The 26,449-nt window shown below is 43.8% G+C and overlaps 1 protein-coding gene across 1 annotated transcript; it reads right to left on the reverse strand.

The window, feature by feature from the left end:
• Positions 1–921: 921 nt before the first annotated feature.
• Positions 922–25,544, reverse strand: LOC130216816 (tripartite motif-containing protein 16-like). Its single transcript, XM_056448701.1, has 7 exons — positions 25,458–25,544; positions 8,644–9,220; positions 8,102–8,197; positions 7,794–8,027; positions 6,435–6,585; positions 6,278–6,325; positions 922–3,755 (listed from the first exon to the last, which is right to left on the reverse strand). Exons 1-7 carry the CDS (start codon positions 25,460–25,462, stop codon positions 3,235–3,237), a joined length of 1,632 nt encoding a protein of 543 aa, XP_056304676.1. The 5' UTR covers positions 25,463–25,544; the 3' UTR covers positions 922–3,234.
• Positions 25,545–26,449: the final 905 nt, after the last annotated feature.

The following is a 26,449-nucleotide window of genomic DNA, read 5'->3' on the forward strand; positions in this document are numbered from 1 at the left end:
GATTGAGGCATGCTGGCAGGCAAGGGAACGATGGGCGGGGAGGACGAACCTTAAAGGCGCAGTACAAAAAAACAGCAACAAGCTTTTACCAGCTATAAAATACAAACTACTGAAAGGTATAAGAAATAATCTGATGGGTTTTTTGAGCAGAAACTCATAACTCTTATAATTATTCCTTAACAATGGTGATGTTGACCAATATGAGCACAGAATCTCTTCTGTATAGTTTATATAATGGCAATACTAAATAGAGTTTGCTTTCCTGTTAGGTGAATGTGAAATGGAAGAAAGTGGATTTACGGCAACATTATGCTTTCTTGTATTATGTGTCATAACAGAATAACAGATACCATGACAGAGACCATGACAGAATAAGATGATGGTGATCAATAGCCAAGGCTTCAGTACCCTGCTGAGTGCTGGATTTAGCATGTAAATTAACAAATCACGTATTGTGTTCTCATTCACATTGTGGTGCAGGTATTTTTATATAAATGCTGTTTACTGAAATATTTATGTCATTTTAACTTTAAATAATATACATTTTTGTGTAGCTTTGTTTACAGCCATTACTGGGAAACCTCTTCTGCAGCTCCAAAACCTACTGTTTTCATTGAGAGGACACATACAGTACATGAAACCGCCTTCTGTGGTAAAAGCTCAATAGAAAATTACATACACATTTGCAGCTTCTTGATAAAAACATCAAGGTCAAGGTCTTTTTTAGAGAAATTACATAATCTGACACATAACCAACAATGTGACAACTATAAAACTATGACAGTGGCTGTCATAACCAACAATAAAAACGGTGTAGTCTGAACGAGAAATAAGCAGATTAGTTATTTCTTTTTGTCCATTCTCTCCCTAAAAAAAGAGGTAAAATGTTTTTTAATAATTGTTTAACATTTTCAGGGATTTATCAAATGTAGTTTATTTAATAATTCAATCTAAGTATTTCTATCCAGCAAACGTAAATTAACCTCAAACCTCAGATCTGTACGAGTAAGGCCTGGTGTCATGACAGAAATGTACAGTGCTTAACATGATGTGTCTATTGCACACCCCACTTAAGTCTCCATGCCCTCTTCCACCACACAGGCCTGGCCTGATGCAGGAAGATGCAAATAAAGACCCAGGACACAACCAGGGTGGGACGAGACCAGAGCTGTGAGTATGAACAACATTTTATTGAGTAGTATGGCAGGTAAATGACTGAATTCAGAAAGTCTATTGCAGAAAAGATGAAGCAGTAGACAAGATGATTCGGAAGGACCAGAGGGGTCAGAGAACACACAACCAGATAAAACCATGGGGGAACCACACTAGGAAGGAGAGACGCAAACACTGGAGATTATAGAAAAACAAGACAGGTAAGTATAAACTTGAACGATTTGGATTGAAAACCATGAAAGGATGTTTGGACCCCTCCAACTGATGCCTCCACTCTTGAGGGCAAACTTGAATAACTAGGAGCTCATGATTTCCCACATCATAATTTGCTTCAGCCAGGCTGAACTTCCTGGAAATAAAGACACATGGATTGAGTTATGATGGTACCCCCTGCCGCTGGGAAATTATGCCCACCACTCTGGTGGTAGATGTGTCCACTTCCACTGTAAAAAGAAGCTCAGGATCGGAATGAACTAGGAGGGGGGCCTGGGTAAAAGCCTTCTTGAGGGTGTGAAATGCTTCAACAGCTTCTTCTGTCTAGACCAGGGACTTGGGCTTTCCTCACTATATTTACGTATAAAATTTTGGTAAAAGCTTGCAAACCCAAGAAATTGCTGGAGCTCTTTGATGGTAGTTGGTTGTGGCCAAGAAGTGATGACTTCCACCTTCCCCTCATCCATCGTAACACCAGAAGCTGAGATAACAAAAATAAGGAAGTGGATGGTCGTTTGATGAAAAGATCACTTTTAGGAACAGGTTGTGATCGGGGAGCCATGATAGGACCTCCGCAACTTGTTGGTGATGTTCAGCCAGACTTTGGGAATAAATCAAGATATTATCAATATAGACTAAGACAGTCTTGAACAGAAACTCACGAAGTACCTCATACATGAAATCTTGAAACACTAGAAGCATTAGCTAATACCAACCCCAAAAACCAGCTGAACCAACATAAAACCAAAGTTGAGGAGATATGGAGGGGGAGAAGTACATTAACATACAATTTTCTCCTCAAACCATGACTAAACAATATAGTATAATAGATGGTACATTAAAATGCATCAATGCCATGCAATAAAATTCCATGATGTACAACATGTGACGCACTTTGTAGTCCTTACATCATTCACATTCAAGACTGCACCATCTGGAACCTCAAAGCCCATTTGCATTGCACAAGTCACACAATGACTGATCAATGGATCAAGTATCTATCTATTACATAGTAACAAAGATTTCTAAAATGGATATTCAGCTGTGTTTAAACCGATGACGAAGGGAAGCCTGCAGACTGTCTACTCTTCGGAGTACACAAACTTTGTTTATAGATGGATACAGTTTGTATATTCCCATAATCATCATTAAACATTTGTACCCATTTGTACATGTTTGATTGTCTGTTTTCGCACATAGAATGATGTCACTTTAAACATTGATAACACTACATGCTAACATGTTAAAAAAACAGGCCAGAAAAATGATTTCATCTTAGGATTAGTAGAGTTAAAGCTCAACAGATGAATGGATCAGTTGACTGTATATTTAATTCTGGTACTTTTAACAGGGAACATAATCTAAATATTCATAAATAAATAACTTATTATAAATTCATTCATTTTCGGCTTAGTCCCTTTATTAATCTGGGGTCCCCACAGCGGAAAAAAGCGCCAACTTACCCAGCATATGTTTTACGCAGCAGATGCCCTCCAGCTGCAACCCATCACTGGGAAACATTCATACACTTCCATTCACACAAACGCGGGCAGAACATGCAAACTCCACACAGAAATGCCATATGACCCAGCCAGGGCTCAAATCACCAACCTTCTTGATGTGAGGCGAGAGCAATACCCACTGCGCCACCGTGCTGCCCTTATTATTAATTATTCATCATTATTATGTTATTATTAATATTTTGATGCTACAAGATGCTACAAGAATATGTTTACCAAAAACCTTCAATCCTTTGCTTTGAATGATAGAAGTAACAGGGAGACATATTGATTCATTATTCAGGTCAGATGTTTATGGGTAGCATCACTCTGAATAATCTATTCTGCTTCAACAAAGTTTCACTGATGATTTATAACCAACCCAAAATCCTGGACAGAGTGGCTGAGTGAATTTGGTCTGGACTGTGTGGATAAGCTGCATTTTTTTAGAGATCCTGTAGAAGGACAGAGTACCTGCACTGTGATCCACATACACTCCTACTCTACTAATGATGCACTTTAGAGGGAGAACAGTCTCTATGTTATTGTGTCTTACTGAGTATCTGTCAGGAGAGCAGATCAGACTCCAGGACTGACCATTACGTCCAAATCCACACTCAAGACCTCCTCCCTTCCTGCTGATGCTCTTATATGACACTGATATATACACACGATCACCACTCCACTCAATCTCCCAGTAACAGCATCCACACACACTCTCTTTACACAACACCTGACCCCAATGATCAAATCTGTCAGGATGATTAGGATATGACTGAACTATGCCAGTGTCGGTAACCACTCTGTTAATCTCAGACAGAGTGAGACGTTTATTCACTGTATTCAGATCCAGAGAGAACTGTTGGGAATCTGATGGAGAATAAAAAATAAAAACACAGCAGAATCATTATTCATAACTCATACTCAACTCAACACATACTCATAACTCAAACAGCATATTGGTACAGCTTGAGCCCCCTAACAAAACCTTTTTTTTTCAAATGTGCATGTACAATTATTTTATTAGAACTATAATTGAAGTATACTTTCTGTCTATATTATTATGCATTCTTCTGAAATACTGTGGGTCTTTTGGGCATAGTGCTGAGGCATACTCAGAAAATAAATTTTGTTGCTTGTTCAGTTCAGCTGAAATCCTAAGATTTTTTTTGTAAGACAACAATTGTCTTATGTTCAATTCATTTAAATGTGTAAAAACAATAAAGTTATTTTCAATCAATTTCTGTTTTGACAACATAAATTAATTGTGTGCAACTATGCTTTTTTTAACAGGCGATTTTCCATAATCTCTATGATCAGTGACTATGTTTACAGTAATTAAATTATTTACCTTAATCTAAATGGACAAATTCAATTAAATTCATCTTTATTTCTATAGCACTTTTACAATGTAGATTGTGTCAAAGCAGCTTAACATAGAAGTTCTAGTAAATTGAAACTGTCAGTCCAGTTTTCAGAGATGAAATAAGATTAAAGTGTTGCTATGAGTTGGAACCATGGTTACATGAGTAACCTGAGATGTGCCCTCTCAGGGAACTCGTGGTGTATCTCTCTTTAGGAGATATAATGGAAATGCAATCCAAACCACTATATTGTGAATTGCCAGGTATGAGGTTCTCCTACTTACGAAAGAACACTAGATCCAGGAGTAGGATCCAGGTCCAACTTATACAACCTTATAAAGATATGTGGGATGGACCACCCTGCTGCATAGCAAATAAGAACCAAGGCTTTTGAAGCTGCCATACCCCTGCTAGAATGGGCCCTGACCGCCTCAGGTACAGGTCAATTTCACAAACCAGTGAAATAGTTTTGACTATCCACCAGCTTAGAGTCCGCTTAATCACAGGTGCCCCTTTCTAGGTAGGCCAATCATGACGAACAAATGCTCTATTGAGAACCACTCAGATGTACAATAAAAAGTATACATCTAGGGTGTGCACTGGGCAAAGCATATTTAAGCGCGTCTGATCTGTTGTCGGAAAAGATAATGATTAAAGCCCAGAAGTACTGTAGGTCGCATCACACCTTATGACCTTAGGGACTGGCCTCAAACACCTGGATTTACTGATGAATTTGACCACTAGCGTGGCTCAGCCGAGACCATCCATATGATACACAGACATTGCTGCTACATACACTTTCAGCGTCCAGAGGGTCGAGACACTTGCAAAATGCTCCTGGAGAAATTCCAGCACTGACCCCACAGGACAGTGAACTGGATCCAGGTGGTGGTCGGTACACCACGATGTGAAGAGTTTTCACTTGGTGGCATACAATCTCCTCATGCAGGAAGTTCTAGAGCTGAGCCACAGGTCTGGTTGAGGGTGCAATACCCACCCTCCTGGAATCTCCCATGGGAGACCGTCAAGGAGACACACTAGGTCAGAGAATCACAATCGTGTGTGCCAATAAGGGTCAAGGGTGATTCACACAATCATTGTGTGCCAAATATTCCTTGGCATCATTCTGCAACTGTGTGAATCTAAGCCAGCCACAGATGAATAAATGGCTCCTTGCTGGCTAATCAGACGGGCCGTGTAAGAGCTTTATTATTTATGTATTATTTTTAACCAGGGTCACAAACCCTGTTCCTGGAAATCTACCTTCCTGCAGAATTCAGCTCCAACCCTGATCAAACACACCTGAACCAATTTATTAGGACTTGAAGCGGCACTTGATAATTACAGACAGATGTGTTTGATCAGGGTTGCAACTGAAATCTGCAAAAAGGTAGCTCTCCAGGAACAGGGCTTGTGACCCTGGTTTAAAATAATACATAAATAGTAAACTATAAGTATGATGTTGTAGCGAGTGGGGCAGGGCCGAGAGCCGTGAGCATGTGAGGCTGGTGGAGCGCGTGCTAACTACTGGCACCTGAACCCGCCAACTATCTCAAGTCTCTTGGAGGAGCTCTGGATGACAAAAGGAAGAGGGACCGCAGTGGAAGACTAGAAAGGACCAGGGCTGGATATTTTATGTTTTGCTTTTGGTTTCAGTTTCTGTTTGTTTTATTTTTCACATTAAAATTATCTGTTTGTTGGTTCTCTGTCTTCTTTTTCCTGATGGCCAGGTAGCTATCAACATTACTAATGATGTAATTTACCGTTAATTTACAAACTATTGCAAGTATTTGGCAGTAAAAAAACTACAAAAATTATACATTACTGAGTGTATATTTCAATTTGTACTTAGAAATCGGAATTAAATCTTCCAAAATAAAATGAAACTTGTACAGCTGAAGGTATGAATGTGTGAAACACTTATATTAACATTTGAACAAACATAAAACCCCTGTATTATGTTTTTCCTCACCTTCTACAAGAAGAACATAAACATAATCAATTTAACTTGATTTCTTAATAACTTACATTGTAGAAAGTTGTTTGTAGTCTCAGGAACAGTGTTGGTGAATGTGACTGGAAATCAACAGACATGAATAATGCAATTGTCAGTAAAGAGAATAATACTTTTCTATATGATACTGAAGAAGATATTAGATGACAGAGGACTTAAGATAGACTTTACCTCTGTTAGAGATCTTCTTGATCTCCTCTTTACAGAAATTCTCCAGTTTGACTTTTAGCTGATGAACAGATTCTCTCAGGCTATCAAAAGACAAGTGCGAACTGAAGGAAACATCTGTAGACTCAGTAGGAGCTGAGAGAGACTGGAAACTCTACACAAAACAGAAATCAAACTTATCATCTCTAAACTTCACACAATAACCAGACATGAAATCCAATGGATTGATGGACTAATTCTACTCTCAGGAATCTTACTGGATTTGTATGCTGTTTTTGACAGTTGATTATCATAAACAATAAATGGACATTGGAATGCAAGGTTCAATTGTTTAGTTTCAGGTAGTGTGTAACAGTGCACAATATCCAATGCTACAGTATGTCTGTGACACTTCACGGCATCTACACAGAAAGTCCTGCATGTTACATTTTTTTCTACTTAATGTTTCAAACTTAAATACCACTTTTGCACAAAGACTTGCACAATATTATTTCTGTTTTACATAAAGTACTTGTAAAGTCAGTCTTAGGTTATGTGTATAGTTAACTATTTACAATATGTGTATACAGTAGTTAGATTTCTGCTCCAGTATGTTAGTTATGTATAGGTTTGGAAATTGCTCTTATGTCCAGTGTTGTGGTTCTGTTTATGATTATGATTATTTATGTAGCGCTGTGGTTCTTCAAGACATGACATTTCATTAAACTTTAGTATGGTATCAACTGTATGTCAAGATTTTCATTCATTCATTTTCCTTTGGCTTAGTCTCTCATTTATCAGTCTCTTATCTATTCCAGCATATGCTTTACGAAGTGGATAGCCTTCCAGCCGCAACCCAGTACTGGGAAAATGCCAAGATTTTATCTAGACAAAGTAATAATAATAACAATCTGACACAATTACTGTTATAACTGACAATAAAAACTTTGTAGTCTGAACAAGGCTTTTGTGGGTGTCCCAAGGCTCAGTTGTTGGACTAATTCACTTTTCAATCTATATGGAATTTCTAAAATCAATTATTAGACATGACTTTTCCTTTAACTTCTTTTTGACATAATGGAGTACACTGTGCAGCTTTTTGTTTTTAACTCTTGTTCTTTCCAGGCTAGACTAGGCAATGCTCTCTTGCTAGAATTCTCAATCGGTGCTATCAAACCTTTGCAACGGATGCAGAAGATGTTAGTGAGAGTGGTCTGGTCTTAAAAATGGTCATAAAAATTAAGCATACCCTTTATTTACATTCCCAATTTCAAAACTAAAACGTTACTTCTTGATTTAAAACTAAAATATTTCTCCTTGAGTCTCTTGTCATTGCAGGATCTTCAAGTCCACAATGATGCTGTTCTACTAAATCTCTGTTACCTGAAGGAAATGGATGTGATCCTGTGTGTGTGAAAGCTGTTCCAGCTCAGCGTCTCTTCTCCTCAGAACATCAATCTCCTGCTCCAGTCGCTCCATCAGTCCTTCAGCTTCACTCACTGCAGTCTTTTGCTGATCTCTGATCATCTGTGTAAGCTCAGAGCATAGTCTCTCAATGGAGCGGATGATTTCAGTAAAGATCCTCTCAGTGTCCTCCACTGCTGTCTGTGCAGAACGCTGTTAAACACATTACAATCAGACAGCCTGTGAGACACAATGAGCTTCAGTGACACAAACTTTACCAGACTCACCTTTTGAGAATCCACTGTTTCTCTCAGCCATTGAAGATCTTTCTGTTTCTTCTGAACTCTCTGCTGGAGCTTCACCTGTGTCTCCTTCAGTACTTTCTGACGGACAATCCAAAAAAATAAATTAAATCCTGAGATTTAAAATTTTGAATAAATAAAAAGCTGAACTGTTTACTTAATTTAATCAGTGTGTATGCTAATAATAGATGTCTCTCTACACTTTTTTTATTTTGTCATCAATTACTCAGTGTCATGCCATTCCAAAATTCATTATCAATAACATCAAACCTCACTTTTTCTTGTGTCACAGTGCAACATGATCTCATGAGTGTTCATAAGTATTTTATGTAAAGTGTAGTTCTCTTATTGCCATTGATGGTCAAAATGTTGGCTTCATTGTGAAAACATTCTCCAAAGATTCTCTTCTTGTTTAACATTCGTCAGAAGAAAAAAAAAAAAAAAAAAAAAAAAAAAAAAAATCAACCCAATTTTGAATGACCTGACACTAAGTGAATGATGAATGAATTTATTGAACATGCACATACCTGTTTCTCTGTTCTCTCTGCAGCAATTGTTACAACTTTGTGATTTTTATGTTCATTCTCTTTACAGATTACACAGATGCACTGTTGCTCAGTGATACAGTACATTTCTAGCTCTTTCTCATGCTTATGGCAGATCATGTCCTGCAGTCGTTTAGTGGCATCAATCATTTTGTGTGGCTTACGGGAGTTAAACTCCTCATGGCGCTCAAAATGAGTTTGACAGTAAGAATCCAGACACACCAGGCAGGACTTGATGGCTTTGCATTTTCGCTCAGTACAGACATCACACTGCACATCTCCATCTCCAGCATAACAGTCAGCAGGAGGTTTGGTCTTCTTCAGTTTCTCCACCATTTCTGCCAGAATGGTGTTTTTAGCTAAAGCAGGTCTCGGACTAAAGGTTTCTCTGCACTGAGGGCAGCTGTAGACTCTCTTCTCATCCTCCTGGTCCCAGCATCCTGTAATACAGCTCTTACAGTAACTGTGTCCACAGGGAATAGCCACCGGGTCCTTCAGAAGATCCAGACACACTGGACATGTAAACTCATCCTGAGAAAATTTGGCTTCTGCCATTTTGCTGCATTAATATGGAGAGACAAAAACACACACACAAAAAACTAAGCTTATGTTTTACTTTTCCTGAAGTCAGATGCTAAAACAATTTCCTGCTCAAGATTAGTTCCTCATTCTTAAACAAGAGTCACTTTCCCGCAGTATTTACAGAATGTGCTCTTTCAGTGAAGTTAGAAAAACTGGAATTACAAGTTTCAAACAGGGTTAGATAAAACACAAAAAAAAAATCCAAGTTTAAAGGGTTAATTAAATGAGAAATCAATTATGTCATATGTAAAGGTGGTCATTGTACAGCAAAATGCTTCAGGCTTGCTTCAGAACTCAAACCTTTCTTTTTAATACTAAATAGCTTTTACTGAAGCCAGTCAAAACAATAAGTTGTGGTATGTGTAAGTAATAATTGACAATGAGCCTTAGTATTCGACCATTATTCGACCCAAATTATCACTGTCTTCATAACAGCATAACTGACAGATATTTCCTGCTGAATGAAGGACCACCACCTTCAATTCAAACTCCCCAAAACTGAACTACTGGTAATCCCAGTCAGTCTAATGATTAACTACAACTTCTCCACACAGACAGGATTCTAGGAGTGGTTCTTAATGACTAGCTGCAATTTATGGACCACACTGCTGCAATTGCCCACTTATGCAGATTTGTCATCCAGTAATTTGCTGTATGACAATTATGTTTTGTGTCGCTTCTTTCTGCATGCCAAGTGTGGCGAAATTAGTGAAATATGTGTTTGCAATTTGGCTGGAGAATAAAGTTAGCTTAGATTTGAAGGCTGTAACATGTTTGTACATGTTTGACATGGTTAGAAGAAGGAGGACCCAAACGCAGAATGAGTGCAGGGAGTATTTATTGACAATGTGAAGTGTTATAGGGGTTAGGTGGAACACAGTTCAATGGTGGTGAACAGGGTAGGGCAAAAGAGTCCTGGATGGAGCTGACAGAGAAAAGGGGTAGTGCTGGACTGTCCTGGATGGCGCAGTCAGAAGCCACAGAATGCCGGGAGGACAGAGACTGGGCAGTCAAGGTAAGGTCAGACAGGAGGTAGTAAAGGCCTTGGACGAGGCACTGCAGACTCCTGGAGAGTTGTCATCTCACCAGTAGCATCCTGCCAGAGGACACCAGCAGCCAGCAGTCAAGCAACAACATGTAACAATGAACAAAGACCTGAGGCAAGAGAGCACAATATACCGGGAGGAAAGAATATGAGGACCAGGTGTAAACACCGAGACCATAGACTGTAAAATATATGGACGGAGCATCCGTGACGTCACCCATAGGTTTCTGAAGAGCGCAAATAAAGCTAAAAGTAGGCGCGGCCAACCGTCACCATTTTGTTCGTGCGTCATCGCACCCACGGCGGGATACCAAACAAGGGCAAAAAGGCGGAGAGTGAGCGGAGCTACAGACACGTGCTGGCATTTTGCTTAGACCTGGCAGACAGACTTTACTTTGGGAGAAACGCTTAATACTTTATTACCTGCGACTCGTTTGAGTTCTGACCACATGTGCTTGGTTGTACACTATATCAATAAAGTGTTTAGACTTTTAAAAACACTGCTGTAATACATTGAGCCACTAAGCAGTGTTCTTATGACATTTTTCAACGGGAGGAAAACCCGAAATACGTAAAAAACTTCAATTATAGTCTGTGTTAGTAAATGCAAGACTATTGATGAAATCCAGGCATAACACTGTATGACAACGCTTCATATGACTGTTTTATAGCCTACAGCTAATCAATCTGGCAGATTCTGGAGTGCTTTACGGGTCTAAAGAAAAATATTAATGATAAATGATCTTAAATAAAACAAATACATTTATAGAGATGGTATACAAGTATATAACTTTACTCACATGGGAAACGAGGCCACATGAATGGTTTGTGAGCACAATTAAGTGCAGACAGCATACCATATCATCTGATAATTGTAGGAAATAATCCCAAAAGGCAATTGACTGTCTAAAGAAACATTAACCAACACAAAAATGCGATGTATATGCAGAGTTCATCGGCTAATTAGCCGTAATCAGCTCAGGTGACGAGACAGAGAGCAGCGAGACCTAGCTGTCACTCAAGTGGCCACGCCCTTAATTATGCAGACATATAATAACTTAATAAAACGAAATGGATAAGTTGTAAAAAAAATTCACCACCCTCACAGTTGTCATGAAGGTTAATCATGGCTATATGCACCAAAGCCATCATTTGTACCAGGCTGTAAGCATGTTTTTATCAGCTGTAAAAATGGCCAATTTCCCATTGCAGTCAGAAATGACCTGGACTTCCTGGAGCCAGCCCCCCAAGGCGAGTCGATAAATTGCAGTTTTAGTTACTTCCGTATTGGCTTCCCGAGGGAGAGCGGGAGGTTGCCTCTTGACCGAGACTAACGAGAATTAGATGAGGACTAAACAAGGGGGCAAGGAAAGCCAGGAGAAACAAGACTGGGAGGTTTCAGGTAGTCCGGGTTCAGAGGAGCTGGGACTGGGGCAATCTGGATGGTTAAGGGGAGACAGATTAGGGAAACTGGAAGGTCCCAACAACATGAAGGGTGAGGTGGGAGGGCCAGAAAATCTGAAGGGTGGGAAGGTGGGTGGCACAAAGAGTCTTTTAGGGAAAGAGTCCATAAGAGGAGACTTGAGCCAAGGACTCTGGGGAAGGAGTTGAGACTGGACCGGGCTTGGGGACAGAACTGGAGACAGGACTGTGATCAGGGGCAATAGAGACAGATTTATCGACCAGAGTGGAGACAGGACTGTGTTCAGGGGCAACAAGCACTGATTTAAGGACAGGAACAAAACAGCATTCAGGCGAAATAACTGGATCTAGGACAGGAATAATAACAGGACAGAGCTCTTTAGCTGAAGTCTTCATTACATAGTGCTTGGGTACTTGAACCAGTTCTAGAAGACACCCAGGGGCTGAAGTCAGCACTGCACTGTGTTTAGGGGTTGAAGTCTTCATGTCACAGCGTTTGGAGACTAAAGCCCTCTTCTGAAAACCCTCAGGGCCTGAAGTCAACATTATGCTGTGCTCAGGAGCTACTCTCTCTGGAGTGGGAGCAGGCCCAGAGGCTGCTCTCTCTGGAGCAGAAGCGGGCTCTGCGAAGGCTCTCTTAGGGATGTGAGCAAGCTTTGGGACTGAAGTCTTCTTCTGAATACACTCAGAGACTGAAGTGAGCACTGCACTGTGCTCCTTTATTTTACAGTGTTTGGAGACTGGAGTCATCTTTTGAATAAACTCAGGGGTTGAAATCAACACTGTTAATAGGGAAGGGTCAATTACACTTGAATCAGTGGGGACACAAAGACTAGGGAGTTGAGGAACAGCTGACTGTATGGCATGCTTCATTTTCCTTAGCTTACGACGGGTAGAAACAGCACACTTCACCTCTGTAGTATCTGCAGCAAACTTGGATTTGTGTGAAGTGGCCAGAAACACAGCAGACTCAGAGACAGGAACATGCACAGTATGCTGTAACAGGAACAGGGTTAATAGAATGAGAGGCAGTGATCAATTTAACAGTCTTGAGGGTGATCGTAGGAGATAAAGAATTGTCAGAGTTGACTATGGTGGACTTGTCTGGCTTGGGGCAAACTTTCTTGAATGCAGCTTTCAGAGATGAGGTTGTCAAATAGGGATGCGGCTAGCTGAACTACCGGTTCTTTTACAGCCAGTGGCCTCAGATTAGGTAAGGAAGAATAGTTTTGGTCTTGACTAGACTGGGAAGAGAGGGTGGGTAGGTAGCAGCTTGGTGACACAGGTTGTGAAGGCATTTCCCACTGTTGCTGTCGCAGCAATGCCATTCTCTCTGGAGCAATGGGGAATGGAGCAGTAAGGCTTATTTTGCTGGATCCAGGTTTTGTTCTGTTCATTCTGTCACAGTTGGAGAAAGGAGGACCCAAATGCTGAATGAGTGCAGGGGGTGTTTATTGATAATGTGAACGAGAACTATATGAAAACTAAACAAGGGGGCGTGGCAGCTGGAAACAAAGAGGGAGGAACAGAGAAACACATGGCGAACACAAACACAGGTTTGAGCCATGTGCTCAGACACAAGATAAACAGACACATAGAACGTGAACAACACAGACAAGAAAGGGCTCTGACAAAGTCATACATAAACTGATCTTTCCCCTGTAGTTTCACATTCAGCTCATTCAAGTGAGAAAATATGTCCACAGCATATACAGTAAATCACAAAAACAGTTCTCTTTCAAACATTCGTTTGGTATCTCACTAAGGGGAACCACCTCGAGCATGGCCAATCCTGGAAGCAACAATTACACCACGTCTGTCGGCTGACTGACCAATCATAGCAGTGACACGGAGGACACGCCTCAGACATATAAGACACTGTCCGCGATCTATACTTCATTCTCGATCTCTTCCCCGTGACAGTATATTTTGGAAGCTATCCCTCAGCAGATTGCAGCAGAGTGGCTTCAAAACTGTTCACACAGACGAGCAGTTTGTCAGGTACGTCTTAGAACGAGGCTACTGGAGAGATTCGCTGTCATAGTGAGTATTTTTCTTCTGCTGTATTTTCTGCAGTGCGAACCAGCAGGTCAAGGTGGGTTTTCACCCCTTTTTTCCTGAGTGGTTATAGCTCGTATCGAGAAGCACGTTGTGGTGATCTCGCATTTCCTCGAGAGTTTGCGTTTTCAGTCATAGCAACTGTGAGCACCTCCAGCAGCACGGCAAAAGAAAGAGACCTCTTGCCATGCGGGTGTCCATGCGGGTATATGATATTTTACAAGGACTCTCATCCTCTCTGCACAGCCTGTTTGGGAGTTAGAAACACGCATGCCACGCTCGCTAACCACGAGTTCTGTCCGGATTGTTCTATAACCCGGTTAAGGGTTTTAGAATGCCGATGTACGGGTTGCGGCCGTACTCAATGGAGATCAGAGTCTCTCTGCTCCCGCGGAGATGCGGGAGATCAATCCTTAGCCTCAGTGCAGCTAGGGAGAGATAAAGGATCAGTTTTCTCTCGAGCTTCCCCCCCTCTTTAATATTAACCCTTTGGCGGGTGGCAAAGACAAGGAAGATGACGACGACAAGGTGATTGCTCGCCTCTTGGAGGATGCCTTGGATGACGATGAAGAGGATGCTATCCCCCATCAAAATCCTCCCTCTAGACCGGGCAGCACCATGGATCAGTCCTCCTCCCCTGCACCAGGAAGTAGGACCTGATCGAAATATGCAGTATTTATACAGTATGCAGTATATCCACTAAACTCTCCATCGACTGACCATCTCAGGAGAAAGTTCAGGATGCAGAGAGAGATCTTTATGATTCTTTTGAACAACGACAACGCTTATTGCAATATTCATTAGGATATGAAAAAAACCTATGCACTTATTACCCTCTCACAATGAAAAACTTGTATATCTGTGCTTCTACATCCATCAAAATTCACATCAAAAGAGCATGCAATGCTCAGTAAACTCTCTGAAATACAAACTCTGGAACATAACCTGCACCGGAGCAGGTTATCTTCAGAGAGTAAGTTGCTATGGCTACTTAACATACCCCAAAAGTTACCTCTGTTTTTGGAACCAAAAGCTGAGGTTATCCACTTAATTACTCTTAATAGTACCCAGGTATGTCACATAACCTGCTTTCTGGAATACCTCCCAGCGGTTGTTGTTGTTGTTGTTTTCCTACATATGCAGAAGTTTCAGCTCTTCAAAATAGCTGCGGGTCTTGTGCTTGTGTTACGTCACTGGGTTGGTTGTCAAGCTTGCTTCGGACAGCATATCTGTAATACGGGAGTTGTCTATATCCCATGGTGAGATACCGAATGAATGTTTGAATGAGAACTAGGTTAATAGCAGAAGTGAGGTATCTCACCGCACTTCCCTCCTTGCAGACGCACGGAAAAGAGATATGCTGAGAATGAAGTATAGATTCGGACAGTGTCTTATACAGGTGGGTTCTCCTTGTCACTGCCATAATTGGTCTATCAGCCATGATTGGTCTATCAGATGTGGTGTAATTTTTGCTTACAGGATTGGTCATGCACAAGTAACCTAAAGTTCTTGTTGCTTAGGTCAGGAAATTTGAGAGATTTCACCACCGACTCCAAAAATACGCCAATCTCATCTTTCAGGTCCCACACTCGTTGAAGCACTTTGCCCAAACTCAACCAACAGACACAAGAGTGGTACAACAATTCCTGATGATCCGCATCAGTTTCCTCTAGATGAACTGACAAAACTGAAGTCCCTGTGTGCGTGTAAAGTTAACAAGTTTTATGACTGGATTCACAACATGATTAAGCTGCTATATAGACTTACAATGCGATTATTGATGGATGTGAAAATGAAGGAAAATAACATCCTGCAAAATGATTTCCTCTTTCACTTTATCCTGGATTCTTTTCAGCAGCCCAATATTTTTTCCAGTTAAATTTGGTAATTCATCCGTTGTGACATTGGCAAGTTTACTTGAAGGTAGTGTATGTCTCTCGATGGCAGTAAACACAATGTTATATAAATGCTCTTCTAGAGTTGTTCCCTGCAGGGACTTCATGCTCAAAAACTCTTCTGTTATCTCAAAACTATCATTAATACCTCAGATGAAAATTAGGAGCTGATCAGTGTCTTTACATTGTTGCTTTTATCCAGTGCTAGTGAATATAACTTGAAGGACTCTGGAAGGATTTTGGCTGGCTATATCTTCGTCAATCAGTTCCACACAGCGAGTCACAGTTCTGCGTGATAAACTGATTTTTCAAACCCAAAATATAAAAAATAAACTGTTTACAGTGTTATGAGCTGCATATAAAGTCAGTATGACAGTTAGGGATGTTTGTTGATTTTATTATTTCATTCCATTTTAACCAGTCATTAATCATGAAATTTTAAAATTAGAATGTTAAATTAATATGAAATGGCAGCTTTAAAAACAGAGACGCCTCACATATCTAGCCCTGGAGGACACTCACTGTCACCCAAACTACACATTTGCCACTGAAATAATTGAAAAAAATAAAAATAAATAAATCATGCTCATAAGGACTAATGACCAGGACTATTTATACACCTCCCTTTCACATACACTTTGCTGAGTCTTGTTTTCTGTAAGCATTACAAAGTGTTCTCTTTAGCTAGCTTTAATGTGTTTCCAGACCCTTGTTTTGTTCTCCGTTTATGTTGTTTGCCGCCTGCACCAACCTCTTCGCCTGTGACCATGATGACTATTTTGGATTGCCCTCATGCTACGTTTACTGCTGCTTTGACTATTGCCCGCCTGACTTAGATTTAAAGGGCACCTATGATGGAAATCAACTTTTGGAACAGAACTGTGTGTAGGTATAGTAGGGCTGCACGATTAATCGAAAAAAGATCACAATCTCGATTCGACCCTACACACGATCTTAATTCAGCTTCTCTACGATTCAGCCAATTATATTTTCAAGGTCAGGAGAGAAGCTCAAAGGCAGTCGCACAAGTCTTCACAGGAACATGAACACCTTCAAATGGCATTAAAAGTGTCACACACTGTATTCATAAGTTATAATTCACCCAGAAATGTCATTTCTGTCTTCATGTAATGATGTATTTGCAGCCTACTTTAGTGAACAGAACCTGCATAGGCTGTGAATAACAAATAATAAAGTTACAAATAACGTTAAGTGTGTTGCACAGAGGAAGTAAAATAATTGATTGGAACAACAAAGCCTCATTTGGATGATGGTCGGTCTTTCCAGCCAGCTTTTGAAAAGACAATCAAGTCCATTTGGGGATCCAGTGGCACAGTTGGGTGAGTGAGAATTAGCGTGGCTGGTGGTGTCGGCGCTCGACGGGGTACTTGGTGAGACCCAGGCCCCAGCCCGCCAAGCCCTGCCCGACGGGAGACCCCTTTTCCGGGATGTCCCGCGCCTGGAGGTGCCTGTCCGGGGCTGACTGTCTCTGACCTGCCATCTGGAATTCGGGGAAGGCGAAGAAATGTGGACTTTGGTTTTGGCGGCTTTGCGTTTGGAACGAACCAGGGGGTCAATGGCCAGGCTGGCTTACCCAGGAACAGTGCCCCGACCCCGGGCGAGCTGGTGGGCGCCCGTGGGCATGGGGAAACCCAGCCAAGGGGCTGAGACATTGCAGGCTTACCCAGGAACAGTGCGACCCCGGGCGAGCTGGAGGGCGCCCGTGGGCATGGGGAAACCCAGCCAAGGGGCTGAGACATTGCAGGCTTACCCAGGAACAGTGCCCCGACCCCGGGCGAGCTGGTGGGCGCCCGTGGGCATGGGGAAACCCAGCCAAGGGGCTGAGACATTGCAGGCTTACCCAGGAACAGTGCCCCGACCCCGGGCGAGCTGGTGGGCGCCCGTGGGCATGGGGAAACCCAGCCAAGGGGCTGAGACATTGCAGGCTTACCCAGGAACAGTGCCCCAACCCCGGGCGAGCTGGAGGGCGCCCGTGGGCATGGGGAAACCCAGCCAAGGGGCTGAGACATTGCAGGCTTACCCAGGAACAGTGCCCCGACCCCGGGCGAGCTGGTGGGCGCCCGTGGGCATGGGGAAACCCAGCCAAGGGGCTGAGACATTGCAGGCTTACCCAGGAACAGTGCCCCGACCCCGGGCGAGCTGGAGGGCGCCCGTGGGCATGGGGAAACCCAGCCAAGGGGCTGAGACATTGCAGGCTTACCCAGGAACAGTGCCCCGACCCCGGGCGAGCTGGTGGGCGCCCGTGGGCATGGGGAAACCCAGCCAAGGGGCTGAGACATTGCAGGCTTACCCAGGAACAGTGCCCCAACCCCGGGCGAGCTGGAGGGCGCCCGTGGGCATGGGGAAACCCAGCCAAGGGGCTGAGACATTGCAGGCTTACCCAGGAACAGTGCCCCGACCCCGGGCGAGCTGGTGGGCGCCCGTGGGCATGGGGAAACCCAGCCAAGGGGCTGAGACATTGCAGGCTTACCCAGGAACAGTGCCCCGACCCCGGGCGAGCTGGAGTGCGCCCGTGGGCATGGGGAAACCCAGCCAAGGGGCTGAGACATTGCAGGCTTACCCAGGAACAGTGCCCCGACCCCGGGCGAGCTGGTGGGCGCCCGTGGGCATGGGGAAACCCAGCCAAGGGGCTGAGACATTGCAGGCTTACCCAGGAACAGTGCCCCGACCCCGGGCGAGCTGGAGGGTGCCCGTGGGCATGGGGAAACCCAGCCAAGGGGCTGAGACATTGCAGGCTTACCCAGGAACAGTGCCTCGACCCCGGGCGAGCTGGTGGGCGCCCGTGGGCATGGGGAAACCCAGCCAAGGGGCTGAGACATTGCAGGCTTACCCAGGAACAGTGCCCCGACCCCGGGCGAGCTGGAGAGCGCCCGTGGGCATGGGGAAACCCAGCCAAGGGGCTGAGACATTGCAGGTTTACCCAGGAACAGTGCCCTGACCCCGGGCGAGCACTGTTGGCTCTGGTGCGGCGAGGGGGGTTCCAGGGGCACCAGTGACACAGTTGATTGCGCGAGAATTAGCGTGGCTAGTGTCGACGCTCACCGGAGTACTTGGTGAGACCCAGGCCCCAGCCCGCCAAGCCCTGCCCGACGGGAGACCCCTTTTCCGGGATGTCCCGCGCCTGGAGGTGCCTGTCCGGGGCTGATTGTCTCTGACCTGCCATCTGGAATTCGGGGAAGGCGAAAAAATGTGGACTTTGGTTTTGGCGGCTTTGCGTTTGAAACGAACCAGGGGTTCAATAGGCAAGGCAAGGCAAGGCAAGTTTATTTATATAGCACATTTCATACACAGTGGCAATTCAAAGTGCTTTACATAAACAGGAATAAAAGAAACAATTATAAGAGAAATAAAAACAAACAGAATAAAAATAAAATAAAATAAAAGCTGATAAAATGTGTTATAAAAGAGTTAAAAAGAAGAGAAAAACATAGTAGTTCGATCTGTCGGACGTAGCACAGTGCTCATTCAGTAAAGGCACAGCTAAACAGATGTGTTTTCAGTCTTGATTTGAATGTGCCTAATGTTGGAGCACATCTGATCATTTCTGGAAGCTGATTCCAGCAGCGAGGGGCGTAGTAGCTGAAAGCCGATTCACCCTGCTTTGACTGAACTCTTGGGATTTCTAATCTATTTGATCCTAAAGATCTGAGTGATCTCTTAGGTTTGTATTCAGTGAGCATATCTATAATGTATTGAGGTCCTAGGTCATTTAGTGATTTATAGACCAGTAATAATACTTTAAAATCTATTCTAAATGTGACTGGGAGCCAGTGTAAAGACCTGAGGACAGGTGTGATGTGCTCTGATTTCCTGGTTCTGGTCAGAATTCTGGCCGCAGCGTTCTGGATGAGCTGCAACTGTCTGACTGTCTTTTTGGGAAGGCCAGTGAGGAGGCCATTACAGTAATCCACCCTGCTGCTGATAAAAGCATGAACAAGTTTCTCTAAGTCTTCACTGGAAACAAAGCATCTAATTCTTGCAATGTTTTTGAGATGATAGTATGCTGATTTACTAACTGCTTTGATATGACTATTGAAACTCAGATCTGACTCCAGAGTCACACCAAGATTCTTGACCTTATTTTTTGTTGTTTGACCCTTAGAGCCAAGGTACGCATTCACCTTGAGAACCTCATCTCTGTTCCCAAACGCAATGACTTCAGTTTTCTCTGTTTAACTGAAGAAAGTTTTGGCACATCCAATTGTTAATTTCATCAATACATTGGCAGAGGGTGTCAATGGGGCTGTAGTCATTAGGCAGTAAGGCTAGGTAGATCTGAGTGTCATCAGCATAGCTGTGGTAGGAGATTTGGTTCTTTCTCATTATTTGGCTCAGAGGGAGCATATAAAGGTTGAACAGGAGTGGTGCCAGAATCGAGCCTTGTGGGACTCCACATGTCATGGGTGTCCACCCTGACCTATGGTCACCTATACTGACATAGTATCCTCTCCCTTCAAGGTAAGATCTGAACCATTTGAGGACCGTCCCAGACAGCCCAACCCAGTTTTCCAGCCTATCCAGAAGTATGCTGTGATCGACAGTGTCAAATGCAGCACTGAGATCGAGCAGTACCAGCACTGTTAGTTTGTCTGAATCTGTATTTAGGCGGATGTCTTTGATTATCTTTATAAGGGCGCTCTCTGTACTGTGATGTGGTCTGAAACCAGATTGAAAATTGTCCAAACACCCCTTGAAGTTTAAGAACTTGTTAACCTGGTTAAAAACAACTTTTTCAATGATTTTGCCAATGAAAGGGAGATTTGAGATGGGCCTGTAATTGCTCAATATGGTGTTATCTAGGTTGCTCTTCTTCAAGAGGGGTTTAACAACTGCAGTTTTAAGTGAGTTAGGAAAAATCCCCGAGAGAAGTGAAGCATTTACCACTTTTAGAAGATCCATTTCTAAGCAGGTCAACACCGTTTTAAAGAATGATGTGGGGAGCGTGTCAAGACTGCAGGTTGATGTTTTCATAATTTGCACGATCTCTTCTAAGATTTTGCCATTAATTGCCATGAAATCGGACATAATGTCTGATTTCTTAAGTTGTGGTTGAGCTAATAGCCAGGATGGCTGTCCAAGACCAAGGCTGGAGGGAGAGAGACCCACATGCCACGTGGAGCGGTTTAAAAGATGGCGGACCAAGCGTCCACTTCCGCGTCAGCGACGCTGGTCCCCCCCCCCCTCTTAAAGGGGAAGCCTTTTTATAGTTCCCTTTTCTGCCCCCACAAAGGGATGGCATGACCCCGGCCGAACACGCACCGTTTTGGGCAGCTTGGACTGCACCAGCCGCGGGGGCTTTATACATGGCTTTTTCCCACTTTCAAAGCAGTGTCGTAGAACCCCATCGAACACGCACCTTTTCCGGGGCTCACCGCATCATGAACCGCAACCATCAAAAAGGAGGGGCCAGACCGTAAGCCCGGACACCACTGACCCCGGCTTGTTTCACCTCGCCAGAGACTACTAGCGGCCACCCTCCGCCTCCACCAGCCACCCCCACACACCTCCGGGGGAGAGGGGTAGGGGGGGGGCAGGTGGGGCAGGGGAGACCGCCGAGGGCCGGCAAGGATAAACCCGAAGGGGTGGGCGTGCTTGCGGACGGGCGGGAGAGACGCAGCACTGGTCACGCACACACACAGGGGCTGGAGCCAGCACCAGCCCGTACCCCACACGGCCCCCTGGGCTCGACACACCACGCTGGAGACTCTACCGAGCCCACCTACCACCCCCAGCCCTTGTCCAGGCTGAGGGCGGCGCGGACTGAGAATCAGCAGGGGGGGGACAAAGCACAGGGGGTCAGGCGGGCGGGCTGGCGGGCAGAGCGCCGGACATGCTCTTGGTCAAAACCAGACGGACCATTTGAGTTTTTTTTTCTCCCACAGATAGAGGCGGGAAAGGGGGGGGTTGTGTGCGGAGGGACACCCCCCCACGCCTCCCTCACAGCACGCCCGAGGCAGGGAGGAACCAACCACACCCATAGAGGGCTCCTATCGGAGGGGCTCCAGGGGCTCCCGACGAATTCGGGGGTTAAGGGGTGGGTACGCTGATGTGGCTCGGTTTGACCGAGAGCTGCTGGCGCCCCGGAGCAGACATTATCTTTTTGCCTTGGGGCACCAGCGGCTATCGCTAAGTTTAAACCGTTGGTGGTGTAACATGGTTTGTTGGAAAAGTCTAACGCCTAACTTCCCCTCCGTCAGACGGCCTCGAGTCCAGCCCAGACACCAGGCAGCAGTGGCGCTTCTACGGCTACCTGACCGGCTACCTGACCTGCATCACGGGCCATCGCTGTGGGGTCTTCCAGAACCTGACCATCCAGGAGGTCCAAGAGGCTTCCAGAAGCCCGGACGAGTCCGCCTATGTCATAAACGTGAATGGAACGTTGCATGTGGGGGCCACCAGTGGTAGGGCTCACTCATCTTCTCTCTGTTTTTCCCAGATCACCACGCATAAGACAAACCGAGCCTTCGGCGCAGCTCAGCTGTCTCTCAACAAGGAAGAATACAGCTGGTTCAGGAGGTTCTTGCAGCTGCGGGCTAGCCTCCCCGGGGGGAGCCAGGCCTCCTATTTTTTTTTTACTTCCAGACCCAGTCCCTGTCGAACCCTGAACAAATATTTTCAATCTGCATGGACCAGCATGGGGCTTCCCGGCAAGCCCACCTTCACTGACGTCCGAACTGCCATCGCGACCCACGTGAGTATCTATGCCAGTGCCCCCCCGCTGACCCCCATGACTGCCAGCGGCTTTGACCACAAAAAGTCTCTGTCTGTCTGTCTCTGACGCAGGCAAAGAATTCACATTCTTCCGAGGATCGCAGGAAGGTGGCCCAATTCATGTGCCACGATACCTCAACCTCAGACAAGTTCTACGCGCTTCACCTAGGCCCTCTCCAAGCACGTGAGCACCGCAGACTCTTCGAGAGGGCCTTGGTGGAGGAGGAGGAGGAGGAGGAGGAGGAGGAGGAGGCAGCGGGCAGAGAACGCCACTCAAGGAAGGGGCGCCAGAGGGCAGAGAGTCCCGGGTCACCCATGGTAAATCAGTTCCTTTTTGGCATGGACCTCAACAGAGGGACGTGTGGTGTTAGGTAACTGGCCTTTTCTCTTTTTCAGGAGGGAACTAGCAGGAGGACGCTGCCATGGCCGCCTTCGAAGGGGAAACGCCCCCTCGAAGCAACAGAAGACTCTGAATCTTCCTAAATAAAAATTGAACAATAAAGGTCATATGGTGTTCAGTGTCTTTATTATTCCTCTATCTGTGTGATAAAACATAGCTTCGAATGGGACAAATGATCCCTATCTCCTCTGTTAGAAGTGTCGCGTGGGACGCCCGCGTCCAGGTTCAGCCTTTGCTAAGCCCCAATTGGGACAAATGATCCCTGTCTCCTGTGGTAAAAGTGTCGCGTGGGACGCCCGCGTCCAGGTTCAGCCTTGGTTGAAAGCCCATCGGGACAAATGATCCCTTTTTAAACACAAAGAGGTGCCAGGCTGGACGAGACTGTCCAGGTCTGAGCCGGCGTTGAATGGCCATATGGCCCATGGTCCAACTCTGGGTATTTGCAGGTGTCTCCCGGGACGGCTCGGTCCTTTGGGCTGCATAAAGAGGTCGGAAGAGGGCTGCCCAAAAGCGGGGGTTAACTTCTGTGAGTTATCGTTTGAGAGCCGCGCTGAAAGATTGATTTGCATACGTGTGTGTTTTATCACAGTGACGGCAGCCATGAGCTGCACTAGAAAGTGAAAATGAAACTGGCCGCAGATCATATAAATAATCATATCGCATTTTACGGTTATGATTACGACAAGCATTTGATGTGTTTTTTCTTTCACAGCTAACACATAGTGTTGTGCATGAATATAAATGTGTTACAGTGTCAGTATAGCTACTCTAGCTTATATAATGTTGAATATAATGCAAGAAGAAATCTGATAATGACAAATTAAAAAATTTTACCAGTGAAAACAAATGGTCTAATAATGCTGTCAATGACAAATGACAAGCACATGACTCAAACATTATAATTCAATTATGTAATAGTGTAATGTAATCTAATGTAATGTAATTATGAATAGTTATATACTGATACGGTCATCATTTTACTGTGAATTAACAAACAGGACATATTGAAGGTCTGTTCAAGTCCACCATAATGACTGTACAAAATTTTGCATTTTAGGCAACAGTAGACCTACACATAGGCCTAATAATATTACCATATCGTCACTTTAGAATTATAAAGTTGTATCTGACATTTTTGTCAAAATTGAGTTATTGACATATTCTTATTAAATGACAACTTTTTGTTTACATTTTAGAACTTAAAAAAAAAAAAAAAAACAATTGTTGCACACATACTGTTTGCTTTATGGATTGCAAAAACTTTGAAGCTCAATACCTCAAAATCATTCAGAACGCAGATGGAACCTTATAATTCCAAGGTGACGATATGTTTGAGAATAAACAATAATAATAGCCTACTCATATTAACCTTTATTTTACATCTAAAGAATCATAAGAAAGAATTGTGATCTTGATTTTAAGCAAAAAAATAAATAAAAAATCGTGGTTCACATTTTAGCCAGAATCATGCAGCCCTAAGGTATAGTGTGTCCACAGTCATACTGGAGTGATAGAAACACAATCATTTCTCTTTTTAAAAATTTCCTGATGTTAAAATAGGATTAAAATCCCTGCAATTCTGAGGCCCACCGCAACGCAATGTGTAAGGGAGGTGCACAACTAATGCGCTCTGCGCTGGACCAGCTTTCAGCTGGTCTATTGTGCGTCTATTTTAGTTCCTCAAAATAGCAATGCGCCTTAACACACCTTCTTTTTTAGATCAGAACGCCTATGGGTGCACATATGAGCACAAATGCATTTGCTATTTAAATAGCGTGGTAAAAAAACCAAGCGATTGCTCCATGCTTTAAATTTCTGTCCAGAGAGGTCCTGTTTTGATCCTTGATTGGTCTCACGCAGTCAAGTGATGCGATTTTGCAGGTCAGAGTTCACCAAGCTTGAACTTTGCACCGCAGCGACATGCGAAACTTGACGCATGACCTTGCGTTTCCGGTCTGACGCATTCGCGTGCGTATGAATGGAAGTCAATGGGAGGAAAAGCCCAGTGTGACCGCAGCTTAATTTCTTAGAATTTCTGCTAATATAACAGTTTCCATGCTATTACAACATTTATGCTATTATGCTTGATTAGGCTGACTTGAAGATGGCGAAGTCAGTGGTTGCCTAGCAATGTAAAAAGTCAACTAAATAAACTGTTTTGCGTTACCCAGGCCTAATGTTAGCCTGTATGTCATCACAAGCATGATAATAATAGCATTGGTACAGCTGATACACCACACACACAACAACAACACAATCATCATCAAATCAGCAGGACAGCAGCTATTCTGTCTTAACCAGAGTATCTCAATACACAATGTGCCTAAGGATCACTGCTTTATGCACTAAATTGTGCATTTCTGCTACTTATAAAGGCTTTGGTAGACCTTTTTAAATCGCTTTCTTACCACTGTCATGGAAACACTAGTGAACAGGTTGTTTCAGACATTTATCTAGACATATTTAACGGCTAAAAAGTCATCTGAATATATGAAATACACTTGGAAATAGAAACAAACAGCACAGAAAATCTGCAACCTTCAGCAATTAATTCTCTGTCAGTGTAACACATTTGTAGGTATAGCAAACATTAATAAATTTCACTGTAATGCAGGAACACATCCTGAGTGAACTACCCCTTAATGTCCACACTAAAACTTACATCATTCCTCTCACCGTCCTCTACAAACTGCTGCACTGCAAAAGATCTCTCATGGAGAAATGACTGTCTCAGACTGCGAGTTTCTTCTTTATCTTCTTCTGAGGTTTAATGGAAGTTGGCAGGACTCCCACCACCTACTGGAAAGGAGTGTGGATGCATAATAATTGTACTTCAGCCTTCCATGAACCGCCAACTAGTACAGCATATTTACGCAGCAGCTGCCCAGCCACAACCCAATACTGGGAAACACCCATACACTAAGGCCAATTTTGTTTTACTCAATTCACCTGTACAGCATGTCTTTGGATTGTGGGGAAACCAGAGCACCCGAAGGAAACCCACGCAAACACAGGGAGAACAAGCAAACTCCTCATAGAAATGACAACTGACAAAATTCTACACACAATACCCCATAATGACAACGTGAACATTTTTTTTTTTTTTTTTTAAATTGTTGCCAATTTATTAAAAATAAAAAACCTGAAAAATCACATGTACGTAAACAGTGCTTAATTTGTGAATTGCAAGGTCCTGGAACAGATCGGGGTAACGGATCCGGCATGTTACCCGAGGATGGAGAGGTACACTCACCGGCCACTTTACGTACATCTTACTAAAATCGGGTTGGACCAACCTTTTACCTTCAGAACTGTCTTAATCCTTCATGGCATAGATTCAACAAGGTACTGCAAATATTCCTCAGAGATTTTGGTCCATATTGACATAATAGCATCACACAGTTGCAGCAAATTTGTTGGCTGCACGTCCATGATGCGAATCTCCCATTTCACCACATCCCAAAGGTGCTCTATTGGATTGAGACAGTGAACTCATTATCATGTTCAAGTCTGAGATGAGTCGTGCTTTATGACATGGCACGTTATCCTTCTGGAAGTAGCCATCAGAAGATGGGTACAGTGTGGTCATAAAGGGATGGACATGGTCAGCAACAATACTCAGGTAGGCTGTGTTATATAAAAGTTATATAAAGA

The sequence above is a fragment of the Danio aesculapii genome, chromosome 23 (assembly GCF_903798145.1).
Source record: "Danio aesculapii chromosome 23, fDanAes4.1, whole genome shotgun sequence".
Lineage (NCBI taxonomy): Eukaryota > Metazoa > Chordata > Actinopteri > Cypriniformes > Danionidae > Danio > Danio aesculapii.

Excerpts from the sequence above, each read along its gene's own strand:
- LOC130216816 (XM_056448701.1), bottom strand. Across the intron at positions 8,028-8,101 it reads AAACAGTGGATTCTCAAAAG|CGTTCTGCACAGACAGCAGT; the intron begins GTGAGTCTGGTA and ends TGTGTTTAACAG. Across the intron at positions 6,586-7,793 it reads ATCACATCCATTTCCTTCAG|AGTTTCCAGTCTCTCTCAGC; the intron begins GTAACAGAGATT and ends TGTTTTGTGTAG.